Raw genomic sequence first — 27,465 nt, 5'->3', positions numbered from 1 at the left:
TATTCGGAGGTCGCCATCTTGAAGTGTGAGATAACCCAGGGATTGGCAACCACTTTATGCTGAGTGACCGCGCATCCATTCTTTGAAACGAAACGAACAACCCGAAGTTTTCCATAACCGGCATGGAGTTGAGGGGAAGGGTAGGGAGGGTGGTGCGCTTAAGGGGTCCAGAGGGGAAGAACGTATCAGAACCCGAGAGGTGTCAGATGAGGTGGGGGCACACCCATGTATGGGCTGTACAGGTATGTGCCACGGGATGGGGTAGAGTTTTTGAGGTTTCCGATCCTTAAATAGGGTATCATTCTTCCCCCTGTTGGCATCGTGTTTCTGATGTGATCCTTTGATAAGGTACCTCAATTGTATCAGCTACAATTGCAGTGCGGAATGCCCAGCTTAACGAAAAACAAGTGATCCGTTACATATAAACCAGAACTATTCGTATACGTCCAAGGTTACAGAAACGATATAAAGTTGAGCCGTACACGCTATTCTTGTTTTTTTTCCCCTTCAATAGGGTGTCATTTGGGGGGTTTGGGCTTTAGATTGGTTGTCAGGGTCAGGGTTTAAGACCCTTCACGGCATACACCTATTCAAAATTTACGGAAGTAACACCCCCCCCGGGTGGGGGGTTGAACTAACTTTAATATCCCTTGTGAGGTGGAGCACATGTTTTCATCTCTCATCCTCCCTTCAGATAAATATTAAATCATCCCAGTCCCAGGGAGTCCACTCATTTTAAAACAGAGGCAAAAGGCAACTTGGAAATGGCCTATCAAAACAAAAGCATCTCTCGTTAATGTCACAAACTTGTAACTGTATTTTTATTTGAAAAGTCAAGTTCAACTGAGGATTCAACAAGACCACAAAGGTGACAGCTGAATGAAAACAGACAGCCAGATAGCAAGCAACGGCCAGAAACTAATCAGAAGCTGCAAAGATGAACTATGTATCTCACCCATTATGGGTTTCTAAATAACACAATTGACCACATTGGTTTGGCCCATTGTATGTGGCCCCTTAAATCTTACAATGTGACTTTAAATCCTACAGAAGTGATCTTTTATACAAACACATATTCTGAACATTGATCTTTACACAATGACTGGTTACTCCTTATCAGGTCTGACTATGCCAAAAAACACTGGTTTGAACTTTTCGCTTTTCAAACGTATCATTATAGTTTTGCACATGGTTAACTTTGAAAACTTCAAAATCAAATTAAATCAATGGTAAACTATGCACAATTGACTGCGTACTCTCAGGACTATCCCACAGGAGTATCAGAGCAGTTTCTATTGCAGGAAATACCACAAACCCTAGGAGGATGAGACAGCTGACATCTCAGGCTGTGGCTTCCTCAGTGATAAGATCAATGCATTTCAACCACATAAAATAATCAACACTCCACATAATGTACTCAAAAAAACTCCACAGCAAACTTTTGTATTGATTATGAGGCATTTTTGTACTTAAATATAAAGATCTACAAACTGAATGATGGAATTCTCCTTCTTCACTGCTAGACCCAGGGTACTAGAACCTTTAGTGCCTATGCAAAGCCAAACTCCGCACGCAGTCTCAAGATCTTAAAATAATTAGCCATGATTTTTTAAGTTCACCATTTTTGTTTTGTCTTACATGTAATCTTGGCTATCTTTGCTGCATGTACTTTTCAGTTAATTTACCAGCTCGTTATTTTTTTTTGTAGATGCACTGCAATCATCTTGATATTCTCTTTAATTTAAGGAAAATATCACAGAAGTCATGCACAAAAATGATCAAACACAGCATGACTCAGCCCTCTATAATCACGGTAAACAGGAAATATATGAGCAAACAAAATCTACTACGATATAACATATAATAGACATGCTCTAACTGTGTAGAGCTTTCTTAGCTACACTTACAGCAGGTAGCCTGGTTTAAGTTAAAAAAGACATCCACACAATAATTGCTCACATCTCTAATCCAAGTGCTTTTCTAAACATAGCTTAAGCTATTTTGTTTACAACTGTAGTGTGGAGAGAATTCAACTGTGTGGTCCACCTGTCCAGACCGTGGAATCTTTCAACACTCTGTCCTGTTCTGTTCAGTTCCAAAAGTTGATTGACCTGGTCGATGCGGCCGTGAATAGTATTGTCAAGAATGCACGACACAAGGAGGCTTTCCACCTCTTCTGTATCAATATTCAACTCTTTGGAGATAAATGGAATATGAATACGGGTGTACGGCTTGATCAGTTTGATAAGCACTTGTGTCCGGATGTTCCTCAAGAGATCCTCAATGTGTTCCCTTATGAATGGATCATCCATAATGTTCTTGCGGTTGGTTTTGAGAATCTTTTCAAATTCATTAATGTCATCATTCTGATAAGCACTAACAAGATTTGTCATGGCTAGAATCTCAGGATCGTTTTTGTAGGGTTTTGCCTCTTGCGAATCAAATGGATTAATCCCAGACTTCATTAGCATGTTGGCCAATACCAAATACTTTAGGCATGTTGTGCGCCTCCCACTTCCAGATTCATCATAGTTCTTGAAAGCTTCAAAGAAATCAGTGTGAGCTAGGTCATAGTCGCCTTCTCGCAAGTGCATCTTCCCACCGCACTCTCTAATCACCCCCATTATGAGAGGATGGGGAATGGCTGACTTGATGTGAAGTGACTGCTCATACAAAGCTTTGAGCTTCTTGTTATTTTTCTGTGCAGTGTACATCTGTATCTCGAGAGCATAAATTTCCAGAAGTTGGGTGCCCTTCTTGAGGTCATCCTCACCATCGTCCGTCTGACAAGACTGATGCAGCTGTTTTAGGATCTTTGCTAGTTTGGTAAACTCTCCTCGATCAAAGTACAACTTTCCCAGCTTTGTGTTTGTCTTAAACCACAGCCTGTCATTCTTGGCATCCTTCAAAGCTTCCAGTGTTGTCTCGTAAAAATTCTGCAGCAGCTCCATTTGCTTTGAAGTAGAGATGTAATCCAAGATGGAGTTGATGGACTTTTCAGAGTGGTTTCGTGTGACGGCACTCTTTATGTATGTGAGTAGCTGTTGATATCTGGTCATCATCTCCTCGTAATGACCTAGTTTGAAGTTGATTTTGATCATTTGTTTCAGAGCCTTAAAACCCCATTCCCCCTTTTCTGTCTCCAGGTCCAACACCTTCTGGAAGCTCTGTAATGATGAATTAGGATCATCTTCCTTCAGAGCTTTGGAGTTGTAGTATTGGTTTTCCAAATCCACGTCTGGCTCTGATGCACTGTCCTCCGAGTACTCCAGGTCATAATCCTCTTCATCATCACACATGAAATCATCATCCATGTCCGACATCTTGAAATGACGCTGCAGTACTGTGGCGAAACCAAAGTCGATCAGCAACATTCAATGCAAAGCGTATTTTAGTTGGTTTGGTCCCTTTCTCCCCCCCCCCCCCCCCCCCCGAAATAGATAATTAATTTGAAGGACCTACAGCTGTAAGTCAATATTTCAAGGAAACTTTACTGATTGCTGAAATGTTTTTGCTGGTTAGTATCATAGCAAAATCATAATTTGTGTTAGTTTTGAGTGTTTTCACCAATAACACAACAAGAAAAGCAAATGGGATGACAACTGTAATCAGTTACATGAGCCAGAATTCGAGTTGTGCAGGTAAATTTTGATCAAGGGAAAAGGTAAGGAAACAAAATTTAGTCCAAATTAGCGGGGAATTTGAGTTATCCAAGTGGAGGTTAACTGAGTTTAAATGACTGAAAAGTGGAGTCAGATCCAAGGGAAAGGGGAATTAGTTTCAGTTAGCGGGGGAGTTCAAGTTATTCAAGTTCAAGTTACCAGAGTTCTACTGTATTTTTGATTTTTTCACTTTTTACAGCATGGCCTAACCACTTAGCATGAATAGCATTTGCTATTTCTCAGTGACTGTGATCTCTATATCTGCAAATACTCAGCCTAGAATCAATTTATTTTTCTTACATGTAAATCTTCAGAGCACAAATAAAGATTTGTATTGTTATCCTTGTTGTAATATGTCACATAATTTATTATACTTACAGTAAATGGAGTGTGGAGTTCTTTTCTGTTGTCAGTTAGTGATACAAGCTGGAGAGATAAAATTCAGCACAAGGGTGAAAAATTGACTACAGCCTAGGGCACAAAGTCACTCTAACAAATTTCATAACTCTCAAGTCAGACTATGCATTTCAACAAAATAGTTCTGTCCCGAAAGATGGTTGAATTAATGCAGTTCATCACACTTGAGGCTTTTGGTGAAGAAACAACATGACAAGTAAAAGATGTTCTTCAGAAGAAGTTTCTAAGACTCCATGAAAAAACAAAATTAAAAACGTTGCACCATCACAGGTAATTTACAACCCTCAAAGCCTTTGAAAACTATGACAAAACAATCTTAGCAGATTTTTTCAGCAATGATTTATACTTAGGAGAGAAATGAACAAACAAGGATGTAAATTAAGTTAACACTTGCAGTACTGCAGTTTGAGATTTAAACCACAATGTCCAAACCCTTTCTGGGGAGGAAAAAAAAATCTACTTGCCCAGAAGGCCTGTACATTACAGTTTTCACTTGCCCCACTTAAATATGACTTGCTAATAGGGCAGACAAAAGTGTGATCAGAGGACGAATACACACAAAGTAAGCTTCGATTTTCAATTAATCAATGCTTCCAACTCAATTTCACTCACCCAGACCAACCAACCCTCGATGAAAGGAAATCTGAAGATTCTATAAAAAGTAGTGAGATTCTACTTTTTCCAGATAAACAATTAATGAATCCTTGTTTTTGCCATTTTTGCCGATTGCAATGGTGTTCACATGCTGCAAATGTCGCATGAACTTGCAAAGGCTACAAGGAAAGTCAACATAGAATTGAGATCCAGTTAATAATTAACTTTTGCCTCCAAAAACAGTAAACACAAGCACAAATCAAACAGTATGGTGCAAATTATTTAAAAATGCAATGGTAGGCAAGTAAAATTTTCTTCTATATTATCATATTATTTTTTGGCACTAGCATTCCTCATTAATTTTCCTTTTTATTCTTCAACAAGGTAATATGTCAGAATTTTCCCCAAAAACCATATGATTGGGAGTCTTGTCGTGAGGCCGTGAGAAAAGGTTAAAACTAGCAGCAGAATTGTGAGAGTTGGCAGGTTTGCTCATTTTGCAGTCTTGAGTTTGGAAATAGTTTCTGAGTGGAAATTATCATTCACCAAGCAATAATAATTATTATTTCACTTGGCCTACAAACCACCAAGCACTTACTTTCACTTGCACAAGAGAAACAATTCACTAGATCAGGACAATTGGTTGTGGATTTTTTTCCTGCCCCGCCTTTCAGCATGCGAAGATAATCAGTCTTCTAATAATCATTTTTACTAACCCCCCTCTCCCGACAAAAAAAATCTTCCCACTACCAGGATTATTGTTACTGATTTAAGTAAATTTTACATGATATTTTGATATCTTGCTGTACTTTTCTCAAGTTTTACATAAAAAAAAAACTTCACTTTCCCATCAGAAAAGGAAAGGATAGACTACATTAGCCCGAAAACAAAATGCAAGGCCCCAGACTATTCAACTTGTCTTTCTTTGTATACTATCCTTAGGTTTTGGTATACTAGAAAATTGGAGATGAAAGAATTTTATCCACATTATCTTTATTTGAAAGCTTCTGGAGAGCTAAGGGATATTTAAATTTCAAAATAGCCATAGAAACTGAAGTTACAAAAGGTCAAACAATTATTCTTCTTCAACAGAACGTTTTGTTATGCGCCCGCAAAGGACTGTGGGAGGAGAGGAGTACCAACCAGGATGGTCGCCATGTTTAACCGGAAAATGTAACTTTTTCGTAGTTTTAACTGTAGTGTACTTACCCAAATTCATTCAGCATGAAGAACAAGCCATAAAACCTATGTAATAAAATGAAAGCTTCCTTGAGCTTTAATGTATTATCATAAAATCGGCGAGACTGGAAGTTTCAAATTTAACAGTCAGATTCACGGCATTCCAACATCAAAATTATGTCCCAAAAGATGGTATCGATAAATGCATTTCAACAAATTCAAATACAATACAGTTGAGATAATGGCTTCCAGCAGGCAAGTTACTCACATTGAAAAGCTCTAGCACTCCACCAGAGGAACAACAAAGAAACTGCCCCCCTCGCAAATGTGCTGCGTCGCCCGTCACCCACTTACATGTGGAGGTAAGGATAAAGCCTGGGGACGAGAAACGGTATCGAGGCCACATGCAAAAGAGGCTGAGAACAATGCGCGGGAAAATCAATGAAATAACTGAAAAGATGAACTAAAACAAAGGACGGTCAAGCGATGGCTACGATCACATCTCTACCGGACTCCGTTATAATCCAAATTCTTTCTCATCTCGATTATCCTCGTCTTATCCGATGTACAAGAGTATGTACGAGATGGCACAGGCTCTGCTACGATCCCAGCTTGTGGAAAACGGTTGATATTTGGCAGAAACACGCTTCGAAAGTAGCAGCTGACACCATATCAAGGATCATACCTCGTAAGACAAATCTAATTTCAAGCGTTAATTTGACGAAATGTGCAAGCATTAAAGATGAGTCCTTGCAGCATATCTCAGTGCACTGTCCAAACTTGAAAAATCTTTACCTAAATGGATGTAACTTAATCACGGATCATGGCATTTTCGCTTTGGCGCGTAATTGTGGTGCTCTCGAAACGGTTTCGATTCCTTTGAGGAACATTTCCGACAAAGCGCTTTCGAGTTTGGTGAAAAATAACCCTGGAGTGAGAAAACTGTACGCTTACTCTATCGCAGTCACAGAAAATACCATCAAGGTCATTTCGACGGGATGTCCTGAGCTTGAAAAACTGATTGTCTACGAAGCTTCGTTGGAAGACGAACAACGCAGTTACGCTGATGTCTTGACCGATCAAATGGTTCGATACCTGGCAAGTGGATGCCGAAAACTAAGAAAGCTCACCCTAAGGTACAACCAAGTTCTTGTGACAGACAAAAGTTTGGCATCGTTGGCAAAAAGATGCCGAAAACTAGAATCTTTCGTGATCGATTATTGCGACAAAGACGGCGGCATCACGGATTTTGGAGTTTGTACAATCGCTCAATTATGCCGAAATTTAAAATGCTTGAACATTTCGAACGGTGTAATAACAGACGTGTCGTTGATCGTGATCGCCGATCACCTGCCTTGCCTCGAGGATTTGTCTCTAGAATTTAGCGAAGTTACCGATGTTGGCGTTTATGCTCTTATGAATAGATGCGAAAAACTGGCTAGGCTTATTGTCCATAATTCGGACAGTATGGAAACAGGTATCACGGACAACGCTGCCTGCGTGATCGCAAATTATGCGAGCGACGATTTTCGATCTTTGGGCCTTGGATTTGCCGACATAACAGACGAAGGACTAAGGACGATCTGCTTCAACGTGGAGCTTTCGTTTCTGTCTATCAATGGATGTAGCAAGCTCACGTATGAAGGCCTGAAATCATGCTTTTGTTATCTGGATTGCTTGTGGAATTTGGATATATCTTTCACGGACATTGTTAATGGAGATGAACAGCTGTTGGAGCTGGGCCGCTCGCTTCCGTGTTTAGAAACACTCGACATCACGGACTGTTTCAGTGTTTCACAAGAAAGCGTCAAGCTTTTCAAAGAAAAATTTCCTCATTGCAAAGTTAATATGTAGAAAGTAAAACCGGAGATCAGTTGAACCACCTTTTTCGACCTGCGCATAAAAATTTCCATTTTCATTGCGGAAGAAATAGGCTTCTTTGCCTCGATATAGTACAACTCATATTTCTTTAAGTCTGAATTCGCAACAGAAGTTCAAAAGTCTCTAGATTCAATTAAAATTTGACTCTTATTTGGCAGAGCAAAAGTTATAAAACGTTTCCTTTGTTAGCTGATAGCTTAGCTGTTTCATACATGAATAAAAATCAAAATACAATGCGTCAAAATGACTGCAATATTTCATTTATGAAAAGGCAGAAGGCGATTACCAGTACAAATTAAGGGTGAAAAGGAAAATATCTTTAATATTTATTATCTGGAAAATACTTTCTTTCCACGCTTTGCTGAAGCAAAATACCTTTCCTAATATGGAATTTATTTATACTTAACAAGTTGCTGTCAAGGTTAACTTATTGTTACAAAAGAATCTGAAAATAAATTTAAATGTAGAAAGATTATGAATGTGAACCTTAATTTTCTCTGTAGAAGTTAAGAGCAAAAAAAAATTTTGTGATATATTTCACCAGCTTTCACCTTTGCCCATGTTATTTTAGGTCACCCGCTTACCTTTCGAAAAACTACTCGCTGATATGTAAATATCTGTGTTATTATGCAGATATTTTGCAGGTAGATAATGACTTTTTGTTCACAACAGGTAAACTATGATGTATGTTTGGTTAGCTGCTGCTGTTATGGGCATGCATTAAGGCAGTATTTTTTGTGTTGTTAATAATGAACATTTCTTAGTTAAACAGAACCTGTTGTTTGCAAGGGGTGCTCTTACGAAATAAGGTGAGGTTCAACAGTGTAATCAAACAGAAACTCTTGTTTTCTAAACCAAAAGGCAAACTGTTTGAAGAGCTTAGGGTTACATGAAATGCAAGACCTTTATGACACAAACAAATGTTTTTAATGTTGAAACTTTGTTTGAGCCACAGTTGGCATCATTAGTTTATGTGTAGCATGGTTTTATATTTGTTTTGGTCTATTTGAAATTGTTGTATCTTACTTCCTTTCAAAAAAGACGCCCAAGATATTTACGCTTTAGTCTTGATTGATATTATGGCATTGTCCTGGGTATTTTTTGATTAACATATTTACAGATTGAGCTTAATAAAGGATTTACAAAGATAAAAGATTTTTATTTTTATTTTTTTCTTTCTAGCTAATAGACTGATGGACACTTTTCAGCTACTGCTGCCTAAGACAGACATAGTGGCTAGAACACAAGTATGGTGGTGTTCGCTGTAATTCAAATTTTTCCCTGTATGATCTTATCTTTTCACACTGCAAATTAATGCAGATCAGGTGGTGAACAAAACACTATGCTAGCATTTGGAACAAAGTCTTAGTTTCAGTATTACTCTGATCAAAAGAGGAAGTCACATTCTTAGGGGAAGAATTTATTAGCCAGTTGGAACATATCCTTGTTTAGAGATAGGAAGTGAGACTTTTCAAAAGGAATTGAAAAAGATGAATAGGTGAAACACTAATGTTTGCTTTAATGGCATTTCCACCCACAGACCTTCTTGTCATCTTGCCACCAGTTAACTTCCTCTTGAAAAGCTAAAAGCAACTTCTGTTTCCGAGCATTTTGCATTTTCAAGTGAGAACGACAGGTGGCAACATTCAGTTAAAAAATACCTGAAAGCAGCTGGGGAGAAAGGAAAGGCTTTTAAAATATTAACAGCAATAAAGGAAAAACTATATGATAACAGATCAACTACCACAATTAAACTGAAGAAAGAATAATTAATGCTTAATGATTTGAGTTATTCAAAGAGATCATTTATCATTTACAGTTGAATCCCCATTTCTTGAACCATTCATTTTTTGAACCTCTGATAATTCAAACCCAAAAGTTGTTCCCTCCAGTCAGTCAAATACTGTAATCTTACCCCCGATTTCTTGAACCACCAATTCTTCAAATCAATTTTTGTTTCCCTTAGAGGGTTGAAAAATCGGGATTCCATGGAATGTGAAACTGAAAATTATTGTAATTGCCACTCTTTCTTAATTAGAACAGTTTTTGATTGCTAAGCAATTTTTTAAGTTACCTAGTTCACAAAATTATTTTTAAGACAGTGGGATAAAGTAGAATAAAGCCCACCTTATACTCATGTTCTTTTGTCATGGCAGCCACTTTCTTATCACCTAAAGAGAAGCTTAGTCATTAATTGTTGCTTATATGTATAAACAGATTTTAGAACCTCACATCTAGGTGGGAAGATTAACTGGGTTCCACAGTATTCAAAAACCGTACAGCTAGACACCAAAGGGCAGAGTTGAATTCTCAGTTTAACATGTGTATTATAAAGGGTACGATTACATGATATTCATTAAAATTTCTTGAGGAGGTAATTAGGAGAGGTTTGATTGTACAATTTATCCTGGAATCTTACACTCATGGGAAGTGAAAAACAGTGGAGATGAGGGAGTTTAAGATAGTAAAGTTGTACTGTATTATTCACAGTAGTAAGTCTGAGGGCCTCTTCATATGAGCTTGTTTACCAAGATCTTGCCTCACTCTGGTTTCCTTTGTTAAAATTTTGATGTGTTCTTATAAGGTGGGCCAGTCTGGTTACTGAGGCCTTGGTTTCTACAACCAAGATCTCAGCAACCAGGATGAAAATTTTCCCATATGAACACTCAAGCCCTGGTAGCTGGGACAGAAGTTTTTTGACAGAGTAGCTTCGCTTTCACAATATAATCCCAAAATTATAGAAAACTATAGACTGAAATAAACATAAAATGCCACAAAAATTCACATGTACCCTTACCACATCTGTAGAGTATGGTGTAATGGCTCATAACCCATGATGGCTAAGCCAATGAAAACTCTCAAATTGCATTACCCAAAGATCCAGTTTTTAATAGTAACCAATAAGAGATCAAGACATGAGATCCATGCGTCTGTACTCCAATAGATCATAAGTAAGAACCAATCAAAATGAGACAATAATTCTACATACATTTTGTATTTAAGCTTATGTAAGGCTGAACGTGCAAGCACAATGCGTTATTTTGACAGAAAACAGTAGCAGTTTGCCCCGATAACAATAACAGCACTCATTTTTCTGAGATGAATACCCTAGATAGAGCAAAGGAAAAATAAACAAAAGAGCTCTGGGATCTAGATCTGGACCCGGGATCTTGGCGAGCGTGAAATAAAGAGTTTAACAGGAGTTTTGCTGAAGTTGGCTCTTAAAAACAAAAAAGGCAGTATAAAAATTCCCACTGAATAAGCAAAAGTCAACGCCTATTGAAACGAGCCTAAAACCGTGTTAACGACTACAAACCTTGCACGACAGACTTGGAGAGCAACAAGATCGACTAAGGACTTTTAATAGCCACGACTTTGAAAACATATGCTGCCTGATTGGGTGCGTTCCTTTGGAATGATCTGGATCAAGATCAGACCAGAGTGGATTCATCGATCCCTTTGATGCAGTATGATCGATATGAGTGATCTGGGATTCAGATCACACCAAAGGAAGTTGCGAAAGATTCTCCATGTTGCCATCCCATGATGCTCCCCTTCCTTCGAGCTGTTTTTATGAGGCGCGGCTGCATAGCACTTTCTCTCCTGTTGCACGCTCGAGGAAGAAAACGTGAAAGTCTGAAAACTTAACCATGTCTCGCAAAAGAAAGGTTGTCGCAGACGAGGATGAAGATCCAACGAAGATCGAATTCGAAACATCAGAAGAAGTTGACGTTGTACCAACGTTCGACCAGCTAAAACTTCGCGAAGATTTGCTTCGAGGAGTTTACGCTTACGGTAAGTGTGGTGTTGGCTAATGACGCCATGAAACTTGGCATGTGTTTAGACATTGTGCAGTCGTTTAGGAGTGATTTTATTCCGTTCTAGGTTTCGAAAAACCATCGGCAATTCAACAGCGTGCTATTAAACCGATTGTGAAAGGAAGAGATGTGATTGCACAGTGAGTTTATCCATTTCATCTGACTTCTTATAAATGTTTATTTTGAATACATTTGTTAGCTTTAGTCTGTAAACTACAGAAACCTGATTTCTTGTTTCCATGTTAGTTTGTTCCCTTATTTCATGGTGCAGTTTGTAAACAGTGTCAACAACTGTATGTAGATATAGTATATACATTAACGCTTTGATTTAAAAGTAGAGGACAAAATCTTTTGCCTGATCTGTAACTGCTCTGACTGATTACTTGGTAATTTTTGTATATAGTAGAATTGCCGCCCGGGATAAATTTGCTAAGACCCGAGGTCATTGCTACAAGCCTAAAGTGTTGATCCCAATAAGTAGTCAAGGCTTTTTCTTCAAGTCTGGATACAAACTGCTTTATATGTACATGTAGGCTTGTGGGAAAACAAAATGCTCCAGATTTAAAGCTCAAGTCAACTCCAGGTTGTGGCAAGATAAGAGAAATCTTATAGAAAACCATTTTCGTTGAAAACTGTGCCAAAGTTGTCTGCCGATCAGTGGCAGTAGTGGATCAATTTATCATATGTAACATGTGATCATCCTTTTTTACATGAAGATGAAGCTACTTGCATTTTTCTGATGTTGGGCCACGTCAGTCTGCAATGATGAATTACAGTTACATGTTTAAATGTAAGAATTGTTATGTTTGAGCAATACATGATTGTTCATAGCCATCTTATATCATTCTAGAGCTCAATCTGGAACAGGAAAGACGGCTACTCTCTCCATCTCAGTGCTTCAGTCAATAGATATTCAGGTTTGTTAATTGCTTGTAAACAAGGTTTAAGTTTAAGGTACATGTACTTTGCAACATACAAAGAAAAGAAAGGAAAAAGAGGGCAAGGGAAAACTTAATTCGCATTCTAAGGACACTCTCTTTTTGTTAAGTCAGGAGCTTAAGTGTATAGTATATTACATAGAGAGGTTTGCTGTGGGTATTTATAACAGATTTGAAGAGACTATTGTTAAAACAATAATTCTGGATGTTTTACAGTGACAATTTACCCATGATATTGTATGCAACAACAAAAATGACAAGTTTTGTCTTAACAAATAGCAAAACTCTAATTTATAAGTTTATATTTTTATTAGCGATCTGATATTTTTTGATCATGGATTAAGGGTCTGCTTTGTTTTCAAACTTGAAACAGCTCTCAGTTGTTGGTGGGATCTCGGAACACCCAGCATTCATGTACTTGTGCGATGGATACTCACAAATAATTTAATTTTCCTTATTACCAACAGACAAGAGAAACACAGGCCTTGATCCTATCACCAACACGCGAACTTGCCCAGCAAATTCAGAAGGTGAACTTGAAGTTGTTTTATGTAGTACCGGTATTTTTTATTTCATAGGCTTGAGGCTTCTCTTTCTGAGAGGATGAAGTTATGTAGTTTGTTCATGTAACACATTTGAAAAGAAGTGAGATGAATATGGATTAACTAGTCAGTGGGAGGTGATGAACTTGTACTGTACAGTGTAGCTTGATGACTTCACCTCCAAATACCCAAGACTGATCGACATCTACATCCTCTTAACAACATCAATGCATTCTCAAGCAGAAAGGTTATGACAATCTACATGTAGAAGTTATCAACTAGGGAATAAATTTTCTTGATATACCACCAAATGCTCACTGCTAATATCATTTGTGACAGTCAGTAAGGTGATTGAATTAAAATTTGGAGTTGGCATAGTTGATCCTCACTATCCATCAGTCTAAATACATGTACATAATACTGCTGCTTTTACTCATTTATCTTCAGGCAGTTCACATTAGTGTTGGCTTGGAATTTCTTCACTTAGTGATTGATTAAGAAACTTGCACCATTTCCTTAACCAATTAGACCAAACCATTTATGTCTCTTTCACATACATTTTTCCATGCTTCAAGTTTTGATTGGTTCACTGATTGTCTACGTCCTTTGTAATTGACCAAAGTCATTATTTTGGTTTTGGTTTTACAGCTTTCATTTCAAAATTGTTCTTATTCTAAAGTTCTCCAGTGTGATGAAGTGCATTAGTTCAAACCATCTTTCGGGACAGAACTATTTTGTTGAAATGCATATTCTGACTTGAGAGTGCACAAGTGATCAATCACCTAAAGTGTGTTTGAGCACAGTCTGTTTTGTAAGCAACACAATTTGTTTCTCCAGTTGTCATTACTTAGTCAGCACTACAATATAATATTTATTGTTTACAGATTGAGCTTGAAATCAAATCACCTCTGCTAAAACTGTTCCAATCCTTGAAATGAGATGGTTCAGAGTCAAAACCTCTTATTGAACAAGAGCATATATCTAAAAGTGGGACTGAGACTATGACTCACTGACTATTCATTCATAGAAAACAAGGGCAAGACTTGGTAGTTTAGGGGTGCAAAAAATTTCCTTTGGAATGATCTGCATCGGACTCAATCATCCAAGACTAATATTGAATCACGATGCCTCAAAGGAACCGATGAATCAATTCTGGGCAATGATTTATCAACTGTGCATTCATCCAAAAAGGAATGTACCCTAATTGTTTTGTCAGAGTATAATCCGAAATTTATAACTTTGTATTATTTTCAAGCCAAAACTCATTTATTTAGAACAGTGTACCTTTGAAGCACATTGTGTTACAATGACTGCATGATCATGTTCTACCAGGGAATAGATTTTAATGGGAAAACCAATCAGTATCAAACTTTTCCAATAGAACAAGTCAGGTGTCTACTGCATGTAATTTGTGTTAAAGTTCAAGTGAAGGCTCGTGATAGTCATTATCATCGATTTTTAACAGGTTATTCTTGCTCTTGGTGATTACATGAGCATTCAGTGCCATGCATGTATTGGAGGAACAAATGTTGGAGAAGACATTAGAAAACTTGATTATGGACAGCATGTTGTATCGGGAACACCTGGCAGAGTCTTTGGTAAGGTGTTCATGGCCTTGTTTCCAACTTTACTTGACTGTCCGTTTGTTTGTTTTTTCAGGTACAACTTGTAAATTTGTTTCTAATTTATGCATCTAAAGGTTTACTTTATATAGTTTTGTAGTTGCATTCCTTTGGGATGATCCGGATCAGGATCAATGATCTAGTAAGAGCATTCAGATCATAGTGTGTCAAAGTTACGGACAAATTAGTTACCAACAGTGAATTCATTGGCTCCGTTGATGCACCATGATTGGTGTGATCTTGGAGCACTGACCCTGATCTGGATCATCCTAAAGGAAAGCACCTGAAGGCAATTTCCCTTCTTTGATTAATACTTTAATGTAAGTGATTATTTTGTTTTTCACTACAGACATGATCAGGAGAAGAAGCTTACGAACCCGAGCAATAAAACTGTTAGTGCTGGATGAGGCAGATGAAATGCTAAACAAAGGTACGCATGGAAGCAATGGTCAACTTCTGTTCTCTGAACTTAACAATTTCCTACTTGTAAACTTGCGGCTCTTTTGCCCCACTGGGGGCCATAAGGACTGATGATGATGATGAACCAAGTCTTGACATGTTAATCGCATATTTTCTTTTTCAGGTTTCAAGGAGCAGATCTATGATGTATACAGATATCTTCCCCCAGCAACACAGGCAAGTTACACTGCGCTCTGCAGGGATGTGTTTAGTAGAAAGGAATTGTGATCAATTGTTGTTCTGTTATGTCACCCTGTGAGAGTCTAATGCAAACATCTCTGTCTGTAGTTTCCCTTGTCATCTTGGCCTCTTCTGCTTTTTAACTTTATGTTCTGAGATTGGACATTTAGTTCACTACAGTACTCTTTAACCTTTGAATGTTGTGTTATCAGATGCCCCATATACATGTAGCTTTTAAAGATGATATGCCATGCAAACAAATGGCATACTGGTTCACAAATATTTGTATTGTTGATCATTGTTACCGTTGTATTCATATTCAGGTTGTTCTTCTGAGTGCGACCCTACCACATGATATCCTAGAAATGACAGAAAAGTTCATGACGGACCCTATTAGGATTCTTGTCAAACGGTGAGTTCCTGTTGGACATTTATTACTAGCGAGCCTTAGCTAGCCTTCCTTTCTTAAAATTTAAGAAATGAAGTGATCTAAGTAATTTGGCACAACCCATACTAATGAACTTTGTTTGTCTTAGTGATGAGTTGACATTGGAAGGGATAAAGCAGTTCTTTGTGGCTGTGGAACGGGAAGAATGGAAGTTTGATACCTTGTGTGATTTGTATGACACTCTCACCATAACACAGGCTGTCATTTTCTGCAACACCAAGAGAAAGGTTGGTCTGGTTAGATTTTATAAAAATTGTTCTTAAATTTGGTTATTGTTTGCTCCCTGCATTACTATTATATTCAATTTATCTACTTTAATGAGAATTTAACAAAAGAATGTTGTTTAGGTGGACTGGCTTGCAGAGAAGATGTTGGAAGCTAACTTCACTGTTTCGTCGATGCATGGTGACATGCCACAGAAAGAAAGAGATGCCATCATGAAAGATTTCAGAACAGGGCAGAGGTACATATATACAATTAAATATCTAATCTTTCACCATAACGAAATTATGTAAATTTTTATACTTTGGTTTTTTAATTGGGCCGATTATTTGTTTGAAATGAGTTGTACTTTGGCAGCACGCAAAGAGAGTCATGTCTGATAGCCTAGTGCTTGTAGACTTTTCTGTCGGGCTGGTAGATTGGAATTCTATCCTTCACGATGGGTATTGTAACAGATCAAATAATGGTATGATTTTAGTTTTAGCTTTTCACTGAGTATTGTGTTATTTGGAGAATTTTTAGGCCAGTGAAAATGATGTGACTGTTGGGCTAGTACAAATATGTTGTTTGCTGTTTGGGAGGACCCTTGTGGGAAAAACTGTGCCCAAGGTCTTGAGTGCAGCCCTCAACCTACGACTCAGGCCATACTCAGGACCAAGTGCACAGTTTTTCCCAGTACAAACCAACCAGGGTGGGCAAATAACAATTTTTTTTCTCCATGATATTGCTTTGAAAGCAGCTTTTGTCTTCAAATTGACATTTATTTGGAGAGTTGAAAGTAGTTCTTGATTGCTAGCTGCCATTTTGCCCATTTCTGACCTGCCATGTTGTTCTGTTTCTGCCTCAGTCGAGTGTTGATATCAACAGATGTGTGGGCCAGAGGTATTGATGTCCAACAAGTGTCTCTGGTTATCAACTATGACCTTCCAAACAATCGTGAATTGTACATTCACAGGTATGTGTACTGCTTGTGATCTCCTGTGCCCCAGGTTTTGCATTTAAGGCCATGGTTTGTCATGTGTGAAAACAGGGTTTGACCAGATAATACTGAACAATTTGCAATTTTGATTCCAAAGCAGTGGCGTATCTAGGGGAGGGGCCCAGGGGGCCTGGCCCCCCCTTATTTTGGGTAAAAAAAGGAAAATCACAGAAGGAAGAAAAGCTGGCAGGGCAATCAAACCCTCCCCCCCTAGCTCAAGGTCTGGATCTACCACTGCAAAGTTATTTAATAGGCCATATCCGAGTTACCTTGTGCCTCTGCTTCAAAAGGAATTGTCATGCAAAACCTTTCATATGAAAGTGATTTGCATGAGAGGAAGCTCATTTTCATATTGAATGGTTTTGCACGAAGACTCGTTTTGACATGAGGCAAAAGGCAACTCGGAAATGGCCTATTAAATAACTTTGCAGTGGCGGATCCAGACCTTGAGCTAGAGAGAGACTGACGAGTAGTTTTTCAAGAATTTACTTTCAGTTAATTGCTGCTGAATACATGTATAATGCTGTTTTGTGTGTCAGACTCTAGTAATGGCATGAAATTCTATTTTAGGATTGGTCGTTCAGGTCGGTTTGGCCGCAAAGGTGTTGCCATCAACTTTGTGAAGTCAGATGACATTCGAATTTTGCGTGATATTGAGCAGTACTACAGCACACAGATTGATGAAATGCCCATGAATGGTATGTTTACCTTATAGAGGTGGAGTTAAAATCAACAAGGAGGATGGGGGGGGGGGGGTGGTTACAACCAGTATTACGGTTTTTCAGTATACTTCATAACTCCAGGGTCCAAAATTGCGCTTTCCTGGTCGCCAATGCGACTAAAAATTTTGCTCAGCGGGCGATTAACTATTTCATGCCATGACAATTATACAATAACTTTGATTTTCAGCCAAATCGATTAAAATAAAATTCAAAGCCGCCCGCTAATTGGGCACTTACTTCTTACCTTCCCGCTGCTTTTGAAGTATGAAACCGATTTTCCTCATTATAAATCTACCACAACGTTTGACAGCTACGATCAGTGCGAAGCTTTGCCTCCATGTTTTTTCAGCGGTTTCCTGTAACATACGTATTGCAGGCGCAAGAGGCCACATGCATTCTTTCACCACAAATATTTATTCAGGCGATTTGGTGTCCAAAGATGTTCTTAAATCTTTCCGTAATTTATTACAAGGTGGAGACGGAACATTCATGAAGAAATTAGTTGAAGATTTAGATATTCTCTGGGCGTCAAAAAGCGGAAATGTAGATCTGCCAAAGTAGTCAAAAGATGATTTGCGCACTGGTTTGATTCCTGATTACATCAATTGCAAATATTTTGCAGGCAAGCCCATGGCGCCCCAAAATTTTGGTTTCTGTTTCGCTGTGAAGGAAAAATTTTATTGACACTTTTTGGCGACCACATTTTTCCATATGGCGACTGAAAAAAAATGTCAGTCGCCAGTTGGCGCCTACCTTAAAAAGTTAATTTCGGACCCTGAACTCTAGCGTTATTTTGAGGCATTTGTGACATGTTAGTCTGAATGAACAAACTGAAATTGAAAATATTGATTTGCTGGCAAATGGCATTGGTTGCTGAGAGACTAGCACTTTAACATTCTCCTGCTTTATATTGTTTTGTTCAGCATGAAACTAATCTTTTGTGGTATCGTCCTCTCCTCTTTAGTTGCTGATCTGATTTAAGTTCCCAGACCAAAGATCCCAACGACATCTTATGCTGGCAATAAACTATATCTCCATAGTTATGATGTGACATTTTAGAGCAGGTTGTCAACGTCACACCAACCAAAAATGAAATGCTGTTTTCCTATGGAACTGTAATGTGCATTCGGCCATGCTTGTACTTTTAATGTTGTCTCTTTCCACAAGAAATGTAGATTCTCCTAGGAAGTTTCCAAAGGCTGTACTGTAGCTGCTTTTACACTGTATGATTTGGATTGCTCAGTACATAAATCAATGTAATTTTCTCCACCTGATGTGAATTACTTGAGCACAAAAGTAAGGAAGAGTGTGTTGATTGTTGTCAGTGTTACATTTGTTTTTTACAGAACTGTGTTTTGTTTTAACCAGATAGTTTTAATAAGAATTGCTTCTGGACTAGACAATGTAAAAACCAATTTTAATCCAGGAATTGTTTTTCAAGTCCTCTACATCAGTTTTTGTTGTGTATGCTACATTCTAATATACATTGTAATAGACTTTACCAGACTTGTCACTGTTCTTCACTAACAGTTTGCTTGCTTGATTTATAAATAAAGTTCTTGAGCAAACAGTTCTGTGACAGCTCATCATGTATTGACTCTCTATTTAATATAAGACATATTGGTTGGAAAGGCATTTAGCATGGCATACAAGAAATTTAACGCAAAGTAACTGAATAACCTGATAGCTTCTTGATAGAAAGTTACACAAAGGTTAATTTTTTGGAGTTATATACATTTCTATTATTTTGACGTCATAAAGTGTACCTTGGGTACAAAAACAATCTAGCAAAAGAACTGGATGCAGGTATGAAACACATGGTAGTTTTCAAGGAGAGTAATATTATAACAGTCTCAAACTGCATTAAGATATTTACACCACATCAAAACTAAACTGAAATACTAGACTTCATAAAAGTAAATAATTTAATTCATCAGAATTATCCAGTTAGGTGACTAATCATCATCATCATCATCTTCCTCCTCCTCTTCCATTTCTGCGGCCTCCATTGCTTCCTGTTGCGCAGCCTTGAGAGCCTTCTCCTCCTCCACTGATGGGTCTTCAGCCTCAGTGATCTCTGGTCCACTGGCAAATTCCTCTTGTGGTGGTGGAGGGGGAGGTGGGCTGTAGTTCTCTGCACTGAATTTCTGTCCCCAACCAATGTAAATGTTCTCAAATTTTCTAGAATTATCAACAATATGATTAATTCTTGTAGCTTCTTGTACAGGGAAAATGTTATGCTGTTTATGGTGATGAAATGTAGTTTGGGATTTGTTTTGAATTGGGCTTCATGATTGTGATCATGCTCTGCATTTGTGTATCGCGCTTTGCGATCTGCCCAGCTAAACCACCTGTTCTGCACTCTGCAGGCTTAGCCTTCCGTGCTAGCTTAAATTTAAGTCCTCTCCTTGGGCACTTGCTCCTGATAGCTTGGTTGCTTGCTGTGTTAGGAGTAAGTGATCACAGAAGAGGGCTAAAATATGGCTGCTTCCTCAATTATGGCCTGCCTTGGGCCTTGGTATAGTGTCAGAGGTTTACGTAAACATAGTGCTTTGCATTTCATCCATTCTTCAAACAATTTTTTGTGAAGAGAATAGAGCAACTTTTTCATCAAACACAGCTGTAATGAAAACAAATCTACTTTTGCACACATCATTGTGTGATGGAGGTAGAATGCATACAGACCTTTCAAGAGCAAATGCATGTGCTCCTGGCCACAAGTTGGAGTGCATCACAGCCAGAGAATACTGAGGAACTAAGGTAGAGGACTTCTGTGCTGTCCATGGAGGCATGCCATCAACCTCTGTAACAACAAAAATAAAAGAAATATCAGGAGAGTTCCTTCTGGTATAGCCTTGATCTGAAACATAATGGTGCAAAGTAGACTGTTTTTACCAGCATCTTCTGAGAGCGGCGTCAGCAGGGGTGGACCTTGCTCAGGTTCTGGCTCATCAGGCTCTTCCCTCTCCTCATCCTCCTCTTCTTCCTCCAGTTCCTCCTCCTCTCTCTTTTGCGAGGGGTTAAACCATGTGCAACGACCCTACAAGAACACGAAATAACATTGAGGTGTGTCTTGGCTGGGCTTGGGCTGATGGAATTTATTTCGGGTCAGAAACAACAACTGGAAATACATCTGTATTTTTAAAATTGAAGGTAATTTACTAACCAAAAAAATGGGAAATGGGGTTTTCTTAATTTACTTTTATCCTACATTTAACACAAATATTCTTTTATGCTAAAACATCTGATTTGAATTTAAATTCAGTTAGCACTTTCTCCCCAAAATAAAATTACTAGCATGGGACTATACGAAAAGTTCATCTGAACACTCATTTCCATCTGGATGTTGAGGAATAAATGAAAGGTGATCAGCAAAAGTTTACCTGTGGAAGAACGTACTGGACATGATGAACCCAGTTCGCACATGATGGATCGGCCATTTCATTGATAGTGAGTCCTTCAAACTCCTGATTCACCACAAAGGAGTCACGAGCTAGAAAAATAATGAACAAGCCAGTATTTGAAAGTTACCATTTTTATCACAATATTAAATTGCAAATATATGAATAGATCACCAAATCAGCAAACAGAGGAATGCATGAATAACACAAAGAACAAATCAACTTTGAAACAAATATATGGAGCATGTTACACGGTGGTGCAAAGATATGAAATCAGTTTATTTTATTTTCAAGTGGGAAAAGCAATTTAATGACATATGGGTGCAGCAAGTGCTTAAATTAATTAAAATATTTTAACACAAGAAAATAAAACACATCTTTAAGCATCCATGCAATTTTGTTTTTATTATATATAGACAGAGTGACTGTTAGTCTGCTGGTAGCTGGTGTTTTATATAAGGGTCACTTGGATGAGTGTTTAGTCATCGCAAAAGGGCGGTATGATGGTGGCTGAGTAAGGAAGAAGGCGAGACAAGGGCAGTATGGCTGAGTAGGGAAGAAATGTCTCATCCGGGGGCATTCCCCTTTAGGCTAAAGCATCTCACATCATAACCCCTGCTGAAATTTCAAGAGAAAAACAGACTGCCAGCAGTTTAACTCACTGTTAGCACAAATAACCATCAAAAAGCAAGAAGTGACATCATCGATTCCTCACTAGTTTCAAATGAATTTTTAGAGTGGCATATTTTTATACAGTAACAATTATGATATATACGAACAATAACACTCATATCTTATATAATAACAAAGATTATTATATACCTCCTCCTTCGTCATCATCCTCTTCTTCCTCTTCAAACATGTAATAGCCCAGAGGACTGATGTGTGTTGTGGCTGATATTCTAGCAATCTGAGCTCTTAAGTAATTGGATTCATTTCCAGGGAAGGGTGGATAACTTACAACCTGGTAAGTGTTGAGATTTATTTATTGATTAATTTATTTATTGAATTTTTATAAATATTGACTCATCATTCCAAAAACAAGCAGTTTCATCAGTCACATGATCAAAAAACTTAAATCTGTCACATCAATTTGGGACTGAAACCAACTGAAGGAAAGTAACACTACCTAAAGGACCACTTATAATTATCAGATGTCCAAGGTTATAACAGGTAACAGATTGAAGGAACTCTTGTATGTGATGAGTGCATCATTATAAGGACTAAATAGGTTTTAGAGTTATCAGAACTTACAGGCGCTTGAAGATTTCCAGTGAAAAATTTTCGGATTTGTCTTGAGACCACAATCTGTGCAGGAGTGACAGGGGGAAGTCTGACCCAAGCCCCTCCAGCTGTGGTAAGAACAAATAATGAAACACTTAGATCTACAAATGTACTGCCATCATCATAGCTAGTCAGGGTTCCATTATGCTTTATCAGCCTGTAAACTTAAAGAGAGTTAGTCTCACCAAAACAGAATTTACAGCACTGTACGTAAAAGTATGTGTAGCTTTCTGAGATTGGATCACCAGCCACCCCACCCCTAGGATAAGGCAGGGCTTATGTGAAAGGGGTATAGATACTCATTGTCTTACTTAGGGGTGTCAAATGGATTTTGGTCCTGTTTAGGGTTTTCAAGACAGAAATTATCCCAGAATAGGTGCCAAAGTGTCTTTTTTTGGTAACATTTGGAAAATAACAAATTACTCTTCCAAGTAGTGAGGATAAATCTAAATCTTCCAAGCAGTGGAGATGTAAGTATGTAAACTTATATATATTAAACCAACTTATTACACAATAATTACTACTATTTTACTACTACTTTTATTATAATTATTGTTACTGTTGTGTTACTTTTTTAAATATCTTTTATTGGGGCTGAATATCAATTGGGATATCATCCCGTTTTTTGCTCCAGTTGCTGATGCCTATGACTTATTTGTTACTAACATTATTTGTATTATTTTATCATTTTGGTTTCCTATATGTAAGTATGCAACAAATTCAATAAAGTTAAAGTCAAAGTATTATTTTCCAAAAATTATGTCAAAAAAATTTGCCATCATACTGTGTTCTTGGTATAATTTATGGATATGGAATGAAATCATTTAAATTTCTTTGCTCCCAGATGAATACATTCAGTATGTGGCAATGTCATTAATAAAAGTTACTTAGCTTAATATTACTTGTCTATGGACTGCTTCATTTTTTTAAAGGTCAAATAAACCTTGAGTCACACCCACATTGCTCACTTAGAGTAATCATTTCAAGTTTTCCATCACATCACTGTTCCTGTCACATAGGAGTTCCCCCCCCCACACCCACCCCCCTCAGCCTTCCCTTAGTAGCCACACTCAGTTCAATGAAAGTCACTACATCACTGGGAATAGAAGAGAATTAACTCACATTCATTGCACACAAAGTATGTTTTCTTGTTACAACCCGTTCTGCTATCTTCTTTAGGAATAACTGGAGATGCTTTGAACTCTGCTTGGGGGATATCATCTTCTTCTACATCAAAATCTCCTGCAAAGAATAGAGCTCGTTAAAATTTTTGTTTGTTATACATTATGTGTCCATTATAGATCAAAGCAAGGCTCTGAACTAGAAAAAACATGATATTATTGTTAATAAAAACGTTAAGTTCTGATAATTAAAAACAGTCTTCATAACTTTCAATTACATATTTGTTATAAGTAATTTCTAACCTTCTTTGATGATGTCTGTTTTTGCTTCAATAATCTAAATTAAAGAAAAAAAAACAAAAAGTAACAAAAATGCAATTGATGTGCTTCATGCAGTCTGCTCAGTGTCTTTCAAGAGGCTGGAGGGGCAGGGTGTGTGTGTCTGGTGGGAGGGGGGGGGGGCTGTATTCGGGCTGCCTGTAGCTGAAATATTCGAAATTTTCTAACTTGTTTCTATTTACTGATTGATCAGCTTTAGAATGTAAATCAATAAAATAATACCTCTTCCTCTTGTTGTTTTTCATCATCTTGAGGTTCTTCTGGATCTTCTCCTTCAAAAAACTCCACTTCAGCAATGATGTAATTTGCATGGATTCCAAACATTTTACCTGAAAAGAAAATTTGACCCAATTAATTAATGAAAATGAATTTTGCTTCCTTGATGCAACAAAATTGTAAATTAAAGCAGTGCTAAGAAAAGCTTCCCTTTCTTAGAATGAGTCCTTTTCTTACCTGAGGCCTGACAAACTATATCTACTAGGCGATCAGAGGTGCAGTAGGGTTAATTGTTAGCACATCAGTAGGAGCACAGACTCTTAGGTACAGGCCCTGGAAGGGACGGGGGTACTCTGTAAATCATTGGGCAGGGGTGTGCCATTGAGATACCGAAAACCTTACCCTATACTAGACCATGATCAGCTTGATTTTGTAACCCTATTGTAGACTAGGCACCAAAAACCCCTATCCTAGACCAGCTATTTTCAATGCAGAAACTTTATCGCTAAATTAGTCCAACATACACTATCTAAACCCACTCCAACATATCTTATCATCTCACTTTGGAGTTTCAATTTACATTATAGAATCCCGGGTAAAGACCCTGTTCTAAACTAAATTATTTATACACTGGCAACTTTTACAGTAAATTATACCGGTCCCTATTCTAGACCAAAACTGTCTGTTATATATCATTCTATACCTATCCCAGACTAGATTGTTGGAAAACCATACCTTTCACAGCCTGCGGCACATACACATGTAGCCAGGTCTAAAGCTACGTACACTCCTGACTAAAGTTAAAAAATGTGAATAATCTAATTTTATTGCAGAAATTTTAAATTAGGCTTCACTATTCCTACCCCAAAATCTACACGTCCTTATTGGCTGTGTGTCAATCAAAAGCTTCAAAGCTAAAAATATTCTAAATGTTTCTTCTCTGCCAATGCCAACACCAGCTTGTTCAAAATAGTTTGCGAGTTCCATTAGATCTGGTAGGGGTGCTTCTTCCTGGTCTTCTTCTATTTCTGGATCTCGGATCATAGGTTCCAATTCTTGGTCGGTAGGTTTTCTCTGGAGAAACAACAATATACTACATTGTCACTATACTAATACACGTAATTGTGTACACAAAGTATTGCTTATCCAGGGGTTGCAATTTTTGACAGTCAGGCTATACACTGAGAATTTCAAGGTTAATTAACAGAAAAAGAACCTAAATATTGTAATATTTAATACGCACTTGTAGGGGTGGCAAATGGTCCTTCAAAAACCATGGGTCTTCCAGTCTTGATATTTTCACAAAGTTACTTTGCAGTCTCGATTTTTGCACACTAAGGATTGACAACATTTTATATAATTTCTTGTGAACTGAAAACTTTTCATATAAATGTTTATTTAATTTTATTTCTTTCCAAATTATCACACCTTTTGAAACTTTGTAAACTTTATAAAGTAGGTGTGTTAGCAAAATTTATTTTTATCCCACTAAGTTTTATAAAATCTCCCATGTTTTTATAAATTCTTATGAAACAGCTGACTAGCTATAAAACAGCATGAAGATTATCAAAGTGAGTTCCCATAAAGAAGTATAAATTAATTAGTATAAATCACCTCAAACAGAGTCAACTGGGATCTTGCCAGTAATACTTCTGTAGATTCATCTTCTTCATTCTAAAATCAAAGACATCAAAATATCATGTGATTACATGTATAATGCACAGCTTCATGTAGTGCTAAATCATTTTTACATTTTTTTCCCACCGTTTTAAAAAGAATGTGCCAACACGGGGCATGAAATACAGAATCTTGACTGATTAGAGTCAGCCTTTTCTCTTGGGGTGTACCAAATAAGCATCATTCATCAATGAAAAAAAGGCAGTATGGATCAGAGATATATGGATATACATGTAGGTTATTGACCAAGTGTGTGGTCAAGATGGCTGGATATTGGTCAAGTTCTTTTTTTGCATGTTTGTGGACTGAGACGGAGTTGAGGTCCATGAGGCAGCAAAATAAGAATGAGGCAAATATCAAGCCATCTTGACCGAACAAGCTCAGTCAATAAAGGATTTATTATATAGCTTTCATGGAAATTTTTCTTGCAGGACATGGCGGGTAGTCCCAGGCACGCAGGATTGAGCTTCATCTTGCCCACTCAGGTAGCCAATCACAGTGCAGGTTTTGATTCATCATATAATAAATATAATAAACATATAAAAAATATGGATTATTGACCAAGCAAGAGGTCAAGATGGCTGCGCCAAGTTCTTTTTTTTTTGCATGTTTATGGACCAAGACGGAGTCAACGTCCATAAACACATAACAAAGGACAAGACCAATACCTAGCCATCTTGTCCAAACAAGCATGGTCAATAAAGGATTTATTATATGGAAAAAGAACACTATTTTCGTGCAGGACACAGCAGGTACATGTAGTCCTGAGTGGGCAAGATAGCCCCACCTTGCCCACTTGGGTAGCCAATCACACTGCAGGATTTGGTTCATCTTGCCCACTAACAGAGCTAGCCATAATAATAGCTCCAACCCCACATCTCATCCATATTTTTTCTCTTCTTAAAAACCTTGCCTGACTGAGGGGTTTTAATTGGAAGGATAAATTAAGTTGGCTTTTTCTCTAAGGGTCCCGTAAATAAAAATTGAGTTACACGTATAGCTGTGCAGGTCATCATGTCATCATGCAGGTCAACCAATGCAAAATTTTATAAATAAGCTTAATATCTAACAGAAGCAGCTACCAATAATACAGTAGTATTGGTAAGACAAAATGCATTAAAATTACCTGGATAGTGTCGAAACTGGGGCGGAATTTGGCTCTCTTTTCATCCCTTACAAGGTCGTCTACCAAATCTGCATAAACGAAAATTTACTTTAAATTACTACAATCACTCAAGTACTTTAGACCGCCATAAAAGACTGACACAACTTTGTCAAAATACCCGCGATCTAACACAAGCTTATTTTGTACTAAACAGCAACTTGCCTGCTACATTTTCCGGTTTCTCTTCCAAGACCTTTCTAATAACACTTGCAAGATGATCATAGCTAAAATAAGACCGAAAAATATATGAGTTTGTGACCCAGAAAGCTTGTAAGTAAGTTCTCGACGTGCATAGGAAAAGATCACCTTTGTCTCAAGAAAAAGGGGTCCAAAATCATACTTACACATTTAGATTCGAATGTAAACTAGTTTTCAGCAAAAATGCTTTTGCATTTTGAAAATCGCTGTCTAAATCATTGCCGCTAGATTCACTCGCGCTGTCCATGGTTTTTAGTGATTTGAGAAAGAAATAAACGCGGTAAAACCTTCAGGTCTTTGGGTTCCAACTCATTCGACCGCCATCAAGGTTTGTGTGACCATAGCAACATTACGTCGTGACAATTCAATACAACTTCGTGAACTCTCGAGAAACGAGTTAG

General features: G+C 37.7%; 4 protein-coding genes across 9 annotated transcripts; 2 read left to right on the top strand and 2 right to left on the bottom strand.

Annotated features, from left to right (window-relative positions):
- Window positions 1-799: 799 nt before the first annotated feature.
- On the bottom strand, window positions 800-11,274 carry LOC110065036 (COP9 signalosome complex subunit 2). Of its 6 annotated transcripts, XM_089291736.1 has the most exons (7): window positions 11,050-11,274; window positions 9,861-9,904; window positions 9,276-9,404; window positions 5,883-5,918; window positions 4,692-4,852; window positions 4,041-4,088; window positions 800-3,343 (listed from the first exon to the last, which is right to left on the bottom strand). In XM_089291736.1, exon 7 carries the CDS (start codon window positions 3,321-3,323, stop codon window positions 1,992-1,994), a length of 1,332 nt encoding a protein of 443 aa, XP_089147862.1. In that variant the 5' UTR covers window positions 3,324-3,343; window positions 4,041-4,088; window positions 4,692-4,852; window positions 5,883-5,918; window positions 9,276-9,404; window positions 9,861-9,904; window positions 11,050-11,274; the 3' UTR covers window positions 800-1,991. The 6 variants fall into 6 exon arrangements, with proteins under 6 accessions (XP_089147862.1, XP_089147860.1, XP_089147863.1 ...); XM_089291734.1 differs by lacking the exon at window positions 4,692-4,852; XM_089291737.1 differs by lacking the exon at window positions 9,276-9,404.
- LOC110065035 (F-box and leucine-rich repeat protein 13-like) lies at window positions 6,339-8,886 on the top strand. Its single transcript, XM_020772140.2, has one exon. The coding sequence runs from the start codon at window positions 6,339-6,341 to the stop codon at window positions 7,704-7,706; it is 1,368 nt and encodes a 455-aa protein (XP_020627799.2). The 3' UTR covers window positions 7,707-8,886.
- Window positions 11,275-11,316: 42 nt separating the features above from the next.
- On the top strand, window positions 11,317-19,233 carry LOC110065039 (eukaryotic initiation factor 4A-III). The gene is made up of 13 exons (XM_020772146.2): window positions 11,317-11,528; window positions 11,619-11,691; window positions 12,402-12,468; window positions 12,957-13,019; window positions 14,497-14,629; window positions 15,003-15,083; window positions 15,237-15,289; window positions 15,616-15,704; window positions 15,829-15,967; window positions 16,088-16,203; window positions 16,810-16,917; window positions 17,512-17,639; window positions 18,628-19,233. Exons 1-13 carry the CDS (start codon window positions 11,384-11,386, stop codon window positions 18,642-18,644), a joined length of 1,212 nt encoding a protein of 403 aa, XP_020627805.1. The 5' UTR covers window positions 11,317-11,383; the 3' UTR covers window positions 18,645-19,233.
- LOC110065034 (radial spoke head protein 4 homolog A-like) lies at window positions 19,060-27,415 on the bottom strand. The gene is made up of 14 exons (XM_020772139.2): window positions 27,211-27,415; window positions 27,029-27,090; window positions 26,828-26,895; window positions 25,639-25,698; window positions 24,888-25,098; window positions 24,031-24,137; window positions 23,773-23,806; window positions 23,471-23,590; window positions 22,319-22,416; window positions 21,887-22,028; window positions 21,047-21,156; window positions 20,559-20,703; window positions 20,349-20,466; window positions 19,060-19,844 (listed from the first exon to the last, which is right to left on the bottom strand). Exons 1-14 carry the CDS (start codon window positions 27,309-27,311, stop codon window positions 19,619-19,621), a joined length of 1,602 nt encoding a protein of 533 aa, XP_020627798.1. The 5' UTR covers window positions 27,312-27,415; the 3' UTR covers window positions 19,060-19,618.
- Between the last annotated feature and the right edge of the window lie 50 nt (window positions 27,416-27,465).

Source organism: Orbicella faveolata, unplaced genomic scaffold (genome assembly GCF_042242905.1).
Source record: "Orbicella faveolata isolate gen_17 unplaced genomic scaffold, um_ofav_v1 contig_24, whole genome shotgun sequence".
Taxonomy (NCBI): Eukaryota; Metazoa; Cnidaria; class Anthozoa; order Scleractinia; family Merulinidae; genus Orbicella; species Orbicella faveolata.
This window is presented reverse-complemented; position numbering and strand designations above follow the sequence as displayed.